Source organism: Balaenoptera acutorostrata, chromosome 1, assembly GCF_949987535.1.
Source record: "Balaenoptera acutorostrata chromosome 1, mBalAcu1.1, whole genome shotgun sequence".
In the NCBI taxonomy this organism is placed as follows: Eukaryota; Metazoa; Chordata; class Mammalia; order Artiodactyla; family Balaenopteridae; genus Balaenoptera; species Balaenoptera acutorostrata.
In genome coordinates, this window is record NC_080064.1 from 135506586 (window position 1) to 135521109 (window position 14524).

The window sequence follows — 14524 nt, forward strand, 5'->3', positions numbered from 1 at the left end:
TGTGTGTCAGGGATGGGGAAGGCTGGACGGCGGGAAGCAAATGACCTTAGGTTCTTGTTCAGATCTTCCCGAATCCACTCCTATTTTTACCTATTAGGAAATCCCAATTTCACCACTTTGAAAATCCATACCAAGTCAACAGGACGAACTGATCAGTGCAGAGCTTCCTTCTTGCTGCTGGTCTCCTCGGGAGGGCAGTGAGGCTGCCCTTGTCAGTGACCTTCAGAACTGTGCTCTGCTGTGGAAGGTCTCCCTGAGGTACTTAGAGTCTCAGGTTGGCTACAACTGGTGAAGGGATTTCTTGCTTACATTGTGAATCGGGGGAGTGCGTAATCGAAAAGGATTGTGTGGACCTAAGCCTTTAAAGCATTTCTTGAACATTGTGGGTGAAGACCAAGCTGTACCTTTTATAGACAGGGACTGAGGCCATGTGGGGACGTTTGCATCCTTTCTGGGGAGCACCTGTGGATGGACTGTCTCGCTGAGCACAGGGCTGTCAGGCCTTTAATGTAAGGGCATGCAGAAGCCCTGCTGCTGTGGGCTCCCTACCAAGGGCACTCAAAGCTGTGGATTCAATGTTAGGATGACTTCTGGGGGACCCGAGGAAGCTGGAGAAAATGAAAAAACTGTCCAACTACAGGGGGAAATTCTTTAGGGTTCAATATAAAGGATCTAGAATTATTTGGGGTGTCTCCCTACCCTCTCCCACATTCATTTTCAGATTAACTGGTTTGACTGGTGTATTAATTTCCTATTTCTGTTGCAACAAATTACCACAACCCAGTGGCTCAAAACAACACACATCTATTATTTCATAGTTCAGGAGGTCTGAAGTCTGAAATGGTTCAGCAGGGCTGTGTTCCTTCTGGAGGTTCTAGGAAAGAATTTGTTTCTTTGCCTTTTGTAGCTTCTAGAGGTTGCCTGCATCCCTTGGCTTGTGTCCCCATAACCCATCTTCAAAGTCAGCAGTGTAACATTTTCAAATCTGTTTTTCTCTCTGAGCTCTGCTTCCATGGTCCCATCTTCTCCTCCGTCTTGTAAGGACCCTTGTGATTACATTGGCCCCACCTGGATAGGACAGGCTGTTCTCCCCATCTTAAGATCCTTAACCTAATTACATCTGTACTTTCCTTTTTGCCATGTAAGATGACATAGTCACACGTTCCAGCGAGTAGAATGTGGGCATCTTTGGGGGCCTTTATTCTCGTACCAAACCCGCATCAAACTCACCCTCATTTATTAGGACTGGAGCTGCAGGAATATGCAACAAGATCAGATTATCACCTGTAGGGCCCCTCACTGTCCGCCTGAGTCCCTCTGGGAGGCTCTTTTTGGGGCCCTTTGTGGGCTCGACAGAACCAAGGCCGATGATCTTGCTGTTCTGCATTTATATAACATTTGTTCTTTTCAAAATACCTGACTGTGTTTTGACTGTCGTTTTCCTCACAACCTCGTGAGGAAAGTGGGTTGGGGAGTCTTTTCACCATCTGCATTAATTTCCTGTGGCTGCCATGACAAAGGACGACAAGCTAGGTGGCTTAAAACCACAGAAATGTATTCTGTCACAGTTCTGGTGTCTAGAGGGCCAAAATCAAGGTGTTGGTAAGCCCATGCTCCTTCCAAAGACTTTATGGGGGGAATCTTTCCTTGCCTCCTCCTAGCTTCTGGTAGTTGTTGGCAATCCTTGGTATTTCTTGGCTTACAGCTGCATCACTCCAGTCTCTGCCTCTCCTCTGTTGGTACGTGGTGTCTTAGTCTGTTTGGGCTGCTCTAGGCCAGGCAACTTAAACAATAAATATTTGTTTCCCACAGTTCCAGAGGCTGAGAAGTTCAAGATCAGGGCACCAGCAGATTTGATGTCTGTTGAGCCCCTGCTTCCTGGTTCATAGACCATCTTCTCACTGTGTTCTCATACAGCGAAAGAGCAAGAAAACTCTCTGAGGTCTCTTTTATAAGGTCACTAGTCCCATTTATGAGGGCTCCACCCTCATGACCTAGTCACCTCCCATAGGCCCCCATTTCACATCAGGAATGAGGATTACAATATACGAATTTGCGGGAAGGGACACAAACATTTAGTCCATAACACATGGCATTCTCCCTGTGTGTCTGTGTCTTCTCCTAATCTTTTGAAGACACTGGTCACATTGTATTTAGGGCCCACCCTCATCTTAACTTGATTTCATCTGTAAAGATCCTCTTTCCGAATAAGGTCACATTCACAGGTTTCAGGTGGAAATGGATATTTTTTGGGGGAGGGGGTTGGGGGTAGGGGGGACACTATTCAAATCAGTAGTTATTTCTTTATAAAAAGAAACTACGGCAGAGAGTAAGTCTGTGACCAGCTGGAGATGATCCTTAGGCTCTGGCCTCAGGGTTCAGGGCTTTTAGGACTGAATGCCTTACCCTTCCCTTCATTTCATCCCCCGCCCCCGGAGCAGCTGTGACTTCCCCAGGAGCCCTGAGGTAATAGGAACGATTTTGACAGGAAATGCATTGAGCAACCTTTCCTTAACAGCGGCTTGGATTAAGGACGGTGAATGCTGCCTGGGACCCAGAGAGTTCTACACTCCCTCCTCTTTGTGGCTTTCAGTACAGCCTGTGCAGTGAATCCCTCGTGCTCCAGTACGGCAGAACCTACCGGGCCTTACTGACCAGGCTCTCTGGACGGAATGTGTTAGAATCAGCCCTCTTAAAAAAAAAAAAAAAAAAAAAAAAAAGAATCAGCCCTCTTTTTCCCTTCTCAAACCAGCTCCATTCATTTCCTAACCTTTAGTTCTTTCTTTCTCTAAAGTGTTGACACTGGTGGAGGTAAACTTTGAGGTCTGCCGTACTTACATTAATATTCAGGCTCTGCCACTTTCTACACGTGTAACTGATTACTTCACATCTTTGAGCCTCAGTTTCTGTAGAATGGGAAGAATAATAGTATCTATCTCAGAGGGTCATTGTGAGGATTAAATGAACCAACGTGTGTGAAGAACAGTGCCTGGCCCATTGTGATAGTAGCCCATAGTATTATTACCTTGCTCAGAGAACTATTCCAGGATTTTGAGTTGTTTTTTGGTGAGCCCCAGGAAGGTACAGGTTGGTCCTCCGCACACCTCTTGTCAGTTTGCTGAAGCTTAGCCTGTTGGCTCTGATGAAACCAGTGATTTAGGGAGTCCCGGGGTCAGCGAGGAGCTGGCCCCTGGCTGGGCCGAGTACCTGTCACTAGAATGAGTTGGGTGATTGCAACGCCCCAGATCCATTCAAAGCACACATTTATCTCCGTCAGTATGTTCGGCGAGTCCCAGCTACATCCTTGGTTGGAGAAATTAGATTACCTTTGGGACATAAACTGCTTTTCTCAGACAACTGATTGAGACCTTCAATTGCCTATAATGAAGTAGAAATTCTCCGACGTAGATGAAGGGTGACAGATCGAGGGAGGAAGACAGAAATTACATGTTGCCAAACGGATCTACCATGTAACGTTTTCATCTGAGTTTCTTATTTATGAAGCTTAAATGAAATGTTCAATAATTTACAACGGAATCATCTTCTCCCAGAAAAGTGCAGAGCAGAATTTAAAGTACTCTCTTCCCAGGCTTTCTGTCTAGGTGATTTGGAAGTGAGACTTGCTTATAGGTTCCTGCCTCCCGCTTCCTTTGATTTTCAGCAGCTTTCTTCCTGTGCTACAAGTGAATTGTTGCTCTTTGCCAGCAGGTAAAGTACACCTCTGCTGGAAAAGAAAATGCGTATCTGAGGCATACCCAGTACACTTATATATCAGCACTTGGAGGACTCCTAGGGATTTCTCTCTTTTTAAAGACCCCTTGCTCTCTACCAATGCTCTCTTTATCTTTCCATCCAGCTCCTGCAAGTAGTAGCATATGAATGGCTCTGTTCCCTTTCTTAACAATAGCTCAGAAAATTCATCTCATAGGAAACCACCACTCTGCATCCCTTATAGAACTTCCTTTGTTCAGCTTAGAGGGTGATGCTTTCCTCATCTCTTTCACTGCATAACCATTCTTCTTTGAATTCCCAAAGCACACAGTTCATTCACTCAGCAAACATTACTAAGGGCGTCCTTTGTGCCAGGAACAGGGTTGTATACTGGGGATACCAGGGTGAGCTGAATGGAATCATCCTTGTCCTTAATGAGATAAAAAGAAATCTGTACTGAAGAAGGAAATTAATTACTTACTGAGCACCCATAATATGCCAAGCAATGAGCTGCATGCAGTAATCTAGAAGAATAATGAAGAAAAAAGAGAGGGAAGAAAGGAGGGATAAAAATCAAAAGAGAATTTTAAGTGTCTGGTGGCCAGGAGGTCTATTATTAACTATAGTTTCTTAGCAATTCATACCTGTTACCTCGTTTTCCCCTGCAGCTCTGCCAGGAGGGCATTACTCATGGGTAAACAGAGGATCAGAGAAGTCCATTTCTTGATCAAGGTCACAGAGATAATATACAATAAAACTGGGTTTAGAACCCAGGTTCATTGTTCTTTGTGACACATCATAGCATGGTCCCTGTCCCTAGGAGTCTTACAGGCTAGGAGAGGGGAGTGGAGTAAGCACCTTGGAATTTGAAGGTGATTTGGCACTACACCATGGGCTGCTAACTAAGAAAACCAGTTCAGAGTGGGGATGAGATCAGCATGGGCTGGAGTAGCCAGAGAAGGCTTTCTAGAGAAGGGACTTGAACCTTGAAAGCTAGCCAAGATTAGGAAAGGCTGAGGGACGACGGAGACATGGAATTTTCTAATCGGCAGGATGGGACATAGTGAGCAGGAACAGATTAATTAGAGCTGGAGAGCAAGAGGAACTAGCAGATTCTCACCTACACTGCAAGGACTGTGGGTGGGTGATAAAGACAGGATGACTCACTTCCCTCTGTTAGGAAACCTATTCTTCATGCTTCCTGCTGCTAGCAGGAAAACAGTGGGAGAAGGAGGCCCAGGAAACTGAGATTGCTCTGTCTTGCCGGCAGAAACACGAATAAGACACCTGGGGTCTGCAGGCTTGATTAGGTTCAGATGGCCATGCAGAACTATATGGACCCTTTCCGTCTCTGAATCCCTGGACTCACCTCCAGAATATCTGTGAAGTTCAAGTCCACAAAACTGGGGTTGGGGATTTGGTTGTCTCTAGTGCAGGGGTCCCCAACCCCTGGGCTGCAGACCCCTACTGGTCCGCGGCCTCTTAGGAACCGGGCCCCATAGCAGGAGGTGAGCGGCGGGCGAGCCAGCGAAGCTTCATCTGCGGCTCCCTGTGCTCGCATTACATCCTGAACCATCGCCAACCCCCCCCCCCGACCCCCGCCCCGTCCTTGGAAAAATTGCCTTCCACGAAACTGGTCCCTGGTGCCAAAAAGGTTGGGGACCGCTGCTCTAGTGCATTTGAAGGACATCTGCCTTCAAAGGGAGGGGCAAACTGATGACCCTGTCCCCAAGGAGCTTGCAGTCAGTCTCTCAGTTTTTATCACAATCATGCTATTATGTTGTTATTGTTAGTTTTCTTGCCGGTCTCCTCAGTAGACTCTTAGGTCTTTGGGTCAAGGGATTTGATTTTTTTAATATTTTAATTCAGTATGTAGTATAGTGAAAAAAAAATATGATGCATAGAAGCAGCATGGCAGGGGCAATGGTGGTGTTGGGAAGACTTCTATGAGAGAATATCTCAGCTGGATTTTAAAGGATCAGGGGACATTTGGTTGGGGAAAGGGCAGGCTGATGGAATAACATATGCAAAGGTATATCTGGTAAAAGAATTTATGAAAACCAGGGACCTAATGTAGGGCCCCTTATAGGGAAATTTCCAGCAGGGAATTTGGGTACCAGAGGTTTCATAGATGGGGAGATATTTGGAGACAGAGGATCTTCTGGGAACCCCTGAAATCATACCGGATAGGCAACAATCTACTTTTCAGTGTACTGAGATCTAAGCCCCCAGGCTCCCCATTCTGATATTCTTGGGGAATGGCAGATGCTTCTCCAGGGTTCCCTGAATGAGTCAGGCTTTGGAGGACATTCATTTGGGTGTGGATGATGTTCAAGCATCAAGAGAAGACTCTCTGCTGACTTTAAGGAAGGGACTGGTCCTACAAACTTATATTTAAAAAGAAAATCATAACACCAAGGACTGTTCTCAGATGCAACTTTCTTTTTGCCAGTGGGATTAATGAGGAACGTGGGTCTTCACCCCCTGTCCTACAGGAACATCCCATGTCTGGGTCTTTACTGTAAACAAGCATTCGCTGCTGAAGAAGTCAAAGCAGAAACGGAAAAAATTCCCACCTGGCTTTACTCTTGGTTCCCTTGCACCAGCCCTTTAATGCAAATAAGGGGACAGATGCCCTTACATGCCAGCTGTGAGGAGGAGGACGTTGTGGAAGCCTCTGCCCTTTATCTCCTCTCTTCTGCTTGGGTCTCTGCAGCCCCTGGAAGGTGGCGCTGTGCTCAGAGGGTGCCTTACCAAAGTGACCACTTGGGGTCACTGTGACTTCGCCCAAAGCAGGATGAGCACCATCTGGCCCAGGCCCCGGGCCCACTGCCCGACTCCTCCTCCTTAGAGGAGGCTGCGGGGCATTGAAGTTCTGGCACTCGGTCTGGGGCTTGTGCCCTGGCATGTCAGGGAGTGCAGACAGGGTGAAGTGAACGTCAAGTGCCTCGGTCGGCGCTGATTTGCCAGCTGGACTCCTCTGGGGGTCTCGGATTTCTTCATGGAAAATCTTCCTGTGGACAAGCACCTCGCGGAGCCCACCTTCTCACCACGAGATCTCCATTTGAGCCCCAAGGAGACAATGAGGGATTTGGTAGAGGCCTCGGTTTCCTGTCCCCAGCAACCAGAGGCCTGGAAGGCGGCAATTCACAGGGCCTGACTGGGGCGTGCTTGCACACGTCAGCCTTGTGCAAGTGTGTGTGTGTGAGTGTGTGGGGGGGACTGTCGTGTGTGGCTGGCTGCAGGTCTGTGTTTTCTCGCGATCCAATGTTGCACCATGAAGTCTGTAGGAATCTTCAAGCCTCTGGGCTTCCTGAGCCCTGTTGATGATTTTTCTGATTAGCACCTTGTTGACTGGAGATCCGGGGAGTCGCAGTGCAGAGAGGCAGCTGGTTGGGAAGCATCATCAAGAGGTGTGGAGGGGGCGCCCCATCGAGTGGGTGAGGGATGTGATGACCGGGCCCCGGAGCAGGGTTAGAGCCCAGTGCTCATGTGGCCATACGGGCCAGTTCCTTTTGCCCTTCTCCTGACCACAGGGGTCCTCAAGTGTGGGCCCCTGCTCCTGAGGGAGGACCAGGCAAGAGACTGTAGATGACTGAAGACGAACCCCTTTCCGCTGTTCGCAGAACACCGAAGCCACAGGCTTTTCTGATGACAGCTTAGCGGAGCCCCCTCAGACAGAGACCAGAGCAGTGCTTATAATTTGCATTGGTCACAGGCAGGGTTTTGGGTTTTTGTTTGCGTTTTTTTAATCAAATTCCAGTCAAAGAATGAAAATTTCCTTCCTTTCCTCCTCCCTCCCTTCCTCCCTTCCTCCCTTCCTCCCTCCCTCCCTTCCTCCCTTCCTCCCTCCCTCCCTTCCTCCCTTCCTCCCTCTCTCCCTCCACTAGGGGTTTTCTGTATGGTGTATGGTCTTTCACTGCTACTCAGAAAACAGTGACGGTGCCAGTCCCTGGTACGTGCTTCTGGTTCTAACCCAGAGGGACCCTGGTGAGCCTGTAAGGTACATAACACTCGGGGACCCCTTTGGGACTCCAGGTATGGTTCCCAGGCCAAGCAGACGTGGTCCAGGCTGAGAGGCTGAGCCTAAAAAAAAAGACTTATCGTTAAGGACGCAGAAGCCACCAGAGCAGAGAAAAAAAATCATTGCAGACACCGAGTCTGTTGTTGAGAAACAGATTCACACTCCAGAGGGAATTTGCTGGGCATTGCCTAGAGAGAATACTGGAAAAGAAATGTTTGGTATTCTGTGCCCCAGCCTGGTCTCTGTGTTGCAAAGGGGGAGGTATATGATGGAGGATGAAGGGGGGTGCTGTGAGCCCGCCGTGTGACTCTGAGCCCCAGAGTCGGGAAGGGCTTGCATTCCACAGCGAAGGGGTAAGTGGTGGCTGCAGAGACAAGGGCTTCTGCAAGGAGTATCCAGTACAGATGCCGTAGGACTTGGAAGGACTTGGAGTCAGCTGGCTGTGAGAATAAAGGGTATGTGAACTTCTGCCTGGGAGAGGCCAGGTTGCCAGAGATCCAGGCTGAGTTTTGTAGGGATTAAAAACAATAAAAGGTCAAATGGCTATTGAAGGTTTTCTATGTACCAGTGCTCAGATATATAAATATATATGAGTTCATTGAATCCTCCCAACAACCTATGAGGTAGACATGATGTCCTTCAGACCAGGAAGCAGAAGCACAGAAACTGAAGAAATTTGCCCAAAGATAGATGCACATCAGTGAAGTTGGTCTCAAACATGAGTGGGTGACTTCAGAAACCATGCTCTAAGTGAGTGCTTCTTGACCATTAATGTGCACACAAATCCCCCGAGGGGCTTGTAAAATGCAGGCTCTGATTGCATAGATCTAGGGGGGAGAGGGCTCTGACATCTCCTGGGGTGATGCCCTTGCTGCTGGTCCTCACACCCCACTTTGAGAAGCAGGGTCTCCACTCTGTGCCACACTTATTATACGGGGTCGTCCCAAACCATCCGTTAGCTCACAGACCTCCTCCTCTGCCTCCTTATTCCTCCTCCTCTCCCCTCCTCCTCCTCCCCCTCCTCCTCCTCCCCCTCCTCCTCTTCCCCCTCCTCCCTGCCCCCCCATCATCATCACCATCATCCATGTATTGAGTACTTTGCTATGTTAGAAGAATGGTCTTAAACTCCTTCAGTACATGATCTCATTAAAGCCCCATCAAACACTATGAGGTAAGTGGCATTATTCCCCTTTTACCAATGATGAAACAGAGGCTTAGAAAGGTCGAGTCAATGGCTCCAAATCACACAGTGAGTAACTGGGCCTAGATACAGAGTCTAGAGTCCCAGCTCTTAACATGTCCCACAGAACCGAGCATTCAAATAAAACTGAGACAAGAGAGAATGGTACCTTCTGCTAGGGTTGCAATTATTTTTGACTGGGGATAAGGAGGGTGGGGACAGCTGAAGTTTCTAGTCCTTCATACTCTTTCTGACCAGGGAGGAATTGCTTCAGATGAGCCTGGAATGCCCTTCCCACTGAGTCCAGGGTCTTGTTTTATATATACAAGCAAATAACTTGTTTGGAACTAAAAACAAACAAACAAACAAAACCCCCCAAAACAAAAACAAGTCTCAGAAGCTGAAAAAACTCTCCTTTTTAGCCTCCAAGTTGGAGAGTGAGGGAGAAAACACAACTATTTAAAGCTGGGATCAAACTTCTCGCTCTTTTTGCCTTCCTTCCTTCCAGGTCTTTCCTTCATTTTCCCCAGCTACCACAGCGAGACTGCCAGCAATCCTTGTAATCTGCATCTCAGCAAGTACAGATATACTTGATTTCCTTACATTCCTATAATCCCTTTTTAAATCACATAAGGCTATTTGCCTTTATAAATCTTCCCAGCAGTGAGCTCCCTGGGATAATTATGTGTAATATATATTTATAGTTTTATTTCATAAGCCCAATTCAAATAAAAAAAAATCAACCTATCTGAGCTCACTCCTCACTAATAACCTTTCCATTCCTTGTAAGTCTGCAAGATTTGACTGTTCCTTCCATGTTACTTCTTTAGTAGGAGCAGCCATGAAAAGGGATGGGGACTTTTGACTAGGATTCAGAACTGCCTTTGAGTCACGGCCCCCTTGCTAGCTTTGTGAACTCGGGCAAGTTTCCAAAATCCCTGAGTCTCAATTTCCTCATCCGTAAAATGGAGATGCTGACTGGGGCGCCTATAATGTGATGGCTGATGGCTGTGACATCCTTTGTTTACTGATATGGCAGGCAATATTTTAGTTCTCCTGTCCCTCATGAGTTGTTGTTGTGAAGATTAAATAAGCTAAAACTATGTGAAGGTGCCTGGAATAACAGAGATGATCAAATGGATGTAGAATCTTCTTTTTTCCCCCCACCCCGGTAATGGGAAATAATAGGATGATTATTATTAGGATGTGACTGAGTTCTCTATATCGCATGATTTTAAAGTGTGTCCTCCATCCAAACAACTAGCCATCATCTTTGTAAAATTGCTAATTGCCAAAGCAGCCTGCGCCTCTGGGCAGAGATGGGCTGCGCCTAGAACCAGTTCCCTCCTGTATCATTGCAGGTTTTTTTGTTTAGCTGAATTTTTGTGAATGTCTCCAGCTCTCTGTAAAGGCTCTATGCCAGCTGGTCTGTTCCTGTTATGTTTAATTCACCCCCATTAACCTGCTTGGTCAGCATATCTTTCCATCTCCTTGCTGTGTTTCAGGAGTGCGTCTGTTTGGAAAAAACGTTTATTATATTTACTTTAACTGGCCTCATTTGGCAAGGTGGTCTGGGATTTCAGTTCAGGAGGAAAACAGATTTGATTATACTGCCCTTGTTTACTGTACGCACTCTCTTGTGTGGATCCTTTGCCTACTAATGCATTTGCAAGAAGCCAAGACACAGGATAAACAAAGTCTCTGCGAGCACACTGGTGGCCCCTCGTCCATGGCTGCTTTGCACAGTCTCCATCTGAAAACTGTGCCTCACATTTCCAGCCGTCTACCTTTCAGCAAAGTCCAGCAGGTAGGTTTTCCTGGCGGGTGTGTCTAAGGCCCCAGGAGGAGCACTGGTTGGGCGCCACATCCTCATGGGGACAGGGAGTGCTCCCCAGCCAAGCATCACGGTGACCTGGGGCATCGTCTTAGTTCATACCACCACTATCTCTCTCTTTGACTCCGTGCAGCCTCCTGACCTCTCCCTGCCTTTGGCCTTGTCCTGCTCCCGTCTGTTCTCCATACTGCAGCTGCCCAAATCTGGTCATTGCGTCATCTTATTTAAGACCTTTCAACCACCCTCCACTCACACTCTTTATAGGGTACATAAGGCATAACCAGGCTCTTGTAGCCTGTACCCCAGTCATAGTGAGCATGTGCAGTTTCTCTCATCATTCATGCATGCGTTTATTCATTCGTTCATCACTTATCCAGGACCTGTAAGTGCTAGATGCTGTGCTGAACGCTGGGGAGTCATGATGAGCGAAACCAAATATGGTCCCCCTTTCACAGAGTTTAGTCTAAGATGGAGACTGACAATCCAATAATCACACCCACAAGCGTACGACGATAACTTGAGGAGTGCTGTGAGTGGTAACCAGTAAGATGAGGCTGCCAGACAGGATGACCTGATCTCGCCTGGGAACCAGGCAGGGTTCCAGAGGAGTGACAGGTGAACTGAGAGCTGGAAGGGAAGCAGACGTCACGAGGTAAAGAGGGTGGTGGGAGAGCCTGGCAGGCAGAGGGAACAGCACGCGCCAAGCCCTGTGGCAGGAGGGAGAAGGCGTTTGAGGAACTGAAAAAAGTAGACCTGTGCGCCTGGAGCACAGGGAGCACCAGGGGACGCGGGAGGGAGAGGAGACTGGGGAAGATGGTAAGGAAACCAAGGCCGTGCAAGGGTTTGGAGTTTATCCCAAGAGCAGTCGGAGTCCCTGAAATGGCTGCAAAATGGGATGGCATGATCAGAAATGTACTTTGGAAAGATAACTGATGGAGTGAAGAGGGGAGCAGAGGGGAGAGAAAGTGGGGAGGTTATCGCAGTGGCGAGGACAAGATGTGGTAGTAGCTTAGACCAGGTGATGGCAGTGCAATGGTGAACAGCAGACGTATGTGATAGGTACTTGAGGGGTTAAGTCAATGGGATTTGGCGATGGTTGGACCAATGGTTGGATGTGGAGTTGGACAGCCGGGGAGAGAGCTGGGAGGGTGTGGACTCAGGAACTGCCATGCCCCCAGGAGCTTACTTACCTGTGAGCGTGGCTCTGGTGGTTGGACCGATGCCCTTGGGGACCAACAGCTCATGGTACTGCTCGCCCGCCAAGGTGCTGTACACAATCTTGTACTCCTGAACCTCTGCTTCACTATTGTCCCACTCAAGGTCAAGGCTGGTTGCTGTGCGGGAACCACGCCGCAGGTTCTTGGGGGCGTCAATCTCTAAAAAAATCCAGACATCACCAACATCACACAGGATAATGTGCATTTGTCATGCATCTTGAACTTGAACAGGCTTTGGGGTGAGAGCCCATGACCCTCTGCCTCACATTTGAGTGAACCCAGGGGCTGTCCCTCAGCTTTTGGTCTGCCAGGTTGGCCATGACAGATTACGTGGGCAGGTTGGAGAGTTTTATTCGGGAGTTAGATATCAACACACTTTACACGTCCCCCATTCCCATTCAGGAGTTCTAGTGGCATTCTAGAAATTGAAGAATGAACCAGTTAGTATAATAAGGTTGAGACTAAGCACGAGAAACCCTAGAAAGTGGAAATCAGAGATGGCATCCAAGTGATGAAGATGAAATAGAGTAATTTCAAATTTGATCACTGAGCAAAAAGCAGAGGATTGACTGCAAGATTTTGAAGTATAAGGTGTCTTCCCCTGGATTTACTTGCATAGACACTGCTGAAAGTTTTGCCTATAGAGAGGGGATGTGATGTATTGGAAATCAGTCAGCTTTGGAGTCAGGTCTCAGTTTGAGCCCCACCTCCGACTCTTATTGTAATGGGACCGTGGGCAAGTCTTCATCTCACTGGGCCTTGATGGCCACATCTGTAAAATGGACTAATAATACTGCCTTTTCAGGGAGTTGTACAAATTAGACAATGCATGTAGAAGTGAGTAGCATGGTGCCTGGTACAAAATTAGGTGCCCAAGCCGTGTGCTGGCTTCCTGGTGCCTCCAAAGCTCTCCCTGAGTTCCAACAATCTGGCGCCCCCAATGCTTGCTCCTTGGGGTTCCAAGAATTCCACAACAGTGAAAAGACCATTGGCATTGGGGTCTTTTCTGCAATTGTGGGGGGCTGGTTCTCTCTTCCAGGACTGGTCATCTCTTCAGGCTTATTTGGGCAGAAACAACATAAACAACTTACAGGATAAGAAGGTGCTGTCTTGACAAACTGCCACTTAAAAAGTTCCAAATAGGTCTTGACTTTGAGACTTGAATTTAACTTTGGAGTGGACCAGCCGTTTGTTCTGGGAAAACCTCAAGTAGACTGTTTTAATTTGCAAATGCCAGGCAAGTCTCCACCGATTGTTCTTTCAGAAGATGGGACTGTTGTGAATCAACCTGAGTGCAGCTGCTGCAGAGTGAGAAGTGTTCTGTTTAGTGATGTAAATTGGGTGAATCTTTTAGCAGATTTATGCCTCTGCAGCTTATTTTTCTGAGAAACGTTTCCTTACTCAGTGTGGGTTTAGCATGCTGGAAACTGTGCATTATCCACGTGCTGTGTGTGGGATTTCTTGAGCAGTTGGATGGAAAGAGGAGCATGAGTAGAGGGGCACGTAGGAGGAATGCTCTGGGCTGCAGATCCCTAAATCTCACATCCCTAAATCTCACGTGGGAGGAGAGGCTGGCAAAGGACTGGGCGGGGCTTGGCCTGAATGGAACTGGAGCCAAAAGAGATTCACTCAGGGTTCAGGTTGAGTCTTGTATTTACCTACTGCTCTTCACAACTAAAGACCCCAGACCTGGGAAAAGTTTGTTAGACTATGGATTTGTTTTTTGCTTTTTTAGCCTTAGGAGCTGTGCGCTGTGGATAGGCGGCAGTGTTTCCTCTGAAGGGACTGGACATTTCCAATGTCAATGATCCCCAAAGAGATCAATCCTGAGAATGAGGGCTGGAGAAGGCAGGTGTCTTAGGACTGGGGTGGAATGAAATGGTTTGCTCCCCCTAGGTCTTGAAGCCTGACCTCTAGGAGGGGCAGCTGAAGGGCACCCTGGCAAGTGGGAGCTATGCTGGTCTCTGCAACACACCAGCAAGCTAGGGGCAAGGTAAAACCAGGTGTCCAGTGGGGGCCCTGTGGAGAGGCTGGGGCTGTAGACTCTCACCTCTAAAACATAAGTTAAATCAAGCAGTTCTCCTGCTGAAAACTTTCCGCTGCTTCCTATTACAAACTCCTAATTGTGGCCCGCAGGGCTCTACGTGATCTGGCCCTGCCTGCTTCTCAGGTGGCACCTTGGAACATTCTACCCTTACTCACCGTGCTCCAGCTGCACTGCCTTTTTCCTGCTCCTGAATCACAGCAAGCTTATTCTCACCCCAGGGCTTTTGCACTGGCTGCTACTTTTGCCTGGAACGCTCGTCCCCAGACCCTCACATGACTGAGGTCACTTAGGTCTTGGTTAAAACTTCAGCTCCTCAGAGGGGCCTTTCTGACTACTCCCTCTATATCATCCATTTCATTCTTTTAGCATAATCCTCGTGATTGAAATGATCCCATATGTTTCTTTTCTTCTTGCTTATCTCATTTCCCCCCTGGAATGTAACTCATGTGAACTGGGATCTTGTCTATCTTGTTTATTCTGCATCCTCACTGCCTAGGACAGTGCTTGGCAC

At 47.8% G+C, this 14524-nt stretch overlaps 1 protein-coding gene across 1 annotated transcript in view; it reads right to left on the reverse strand.

The window, feature by feature from the left end:
• TNR (tenascin R) overlaps positions 1–14524 on the reverse strand; it is a 426026-nt gene that overhangs the window by 44436 nt on the left and 367066 nt on the right. Inside the window, exon 9 of the mRNA XM_007165361.2 lies at positions 11940–12125. Within this exon, the coding sequence (XP_007165423.2) occupies positions 11940–12125 (186 nt within the window). The remainder of the gene's footprint in view (positions 1–11939; positions 12126–14524) is intronic.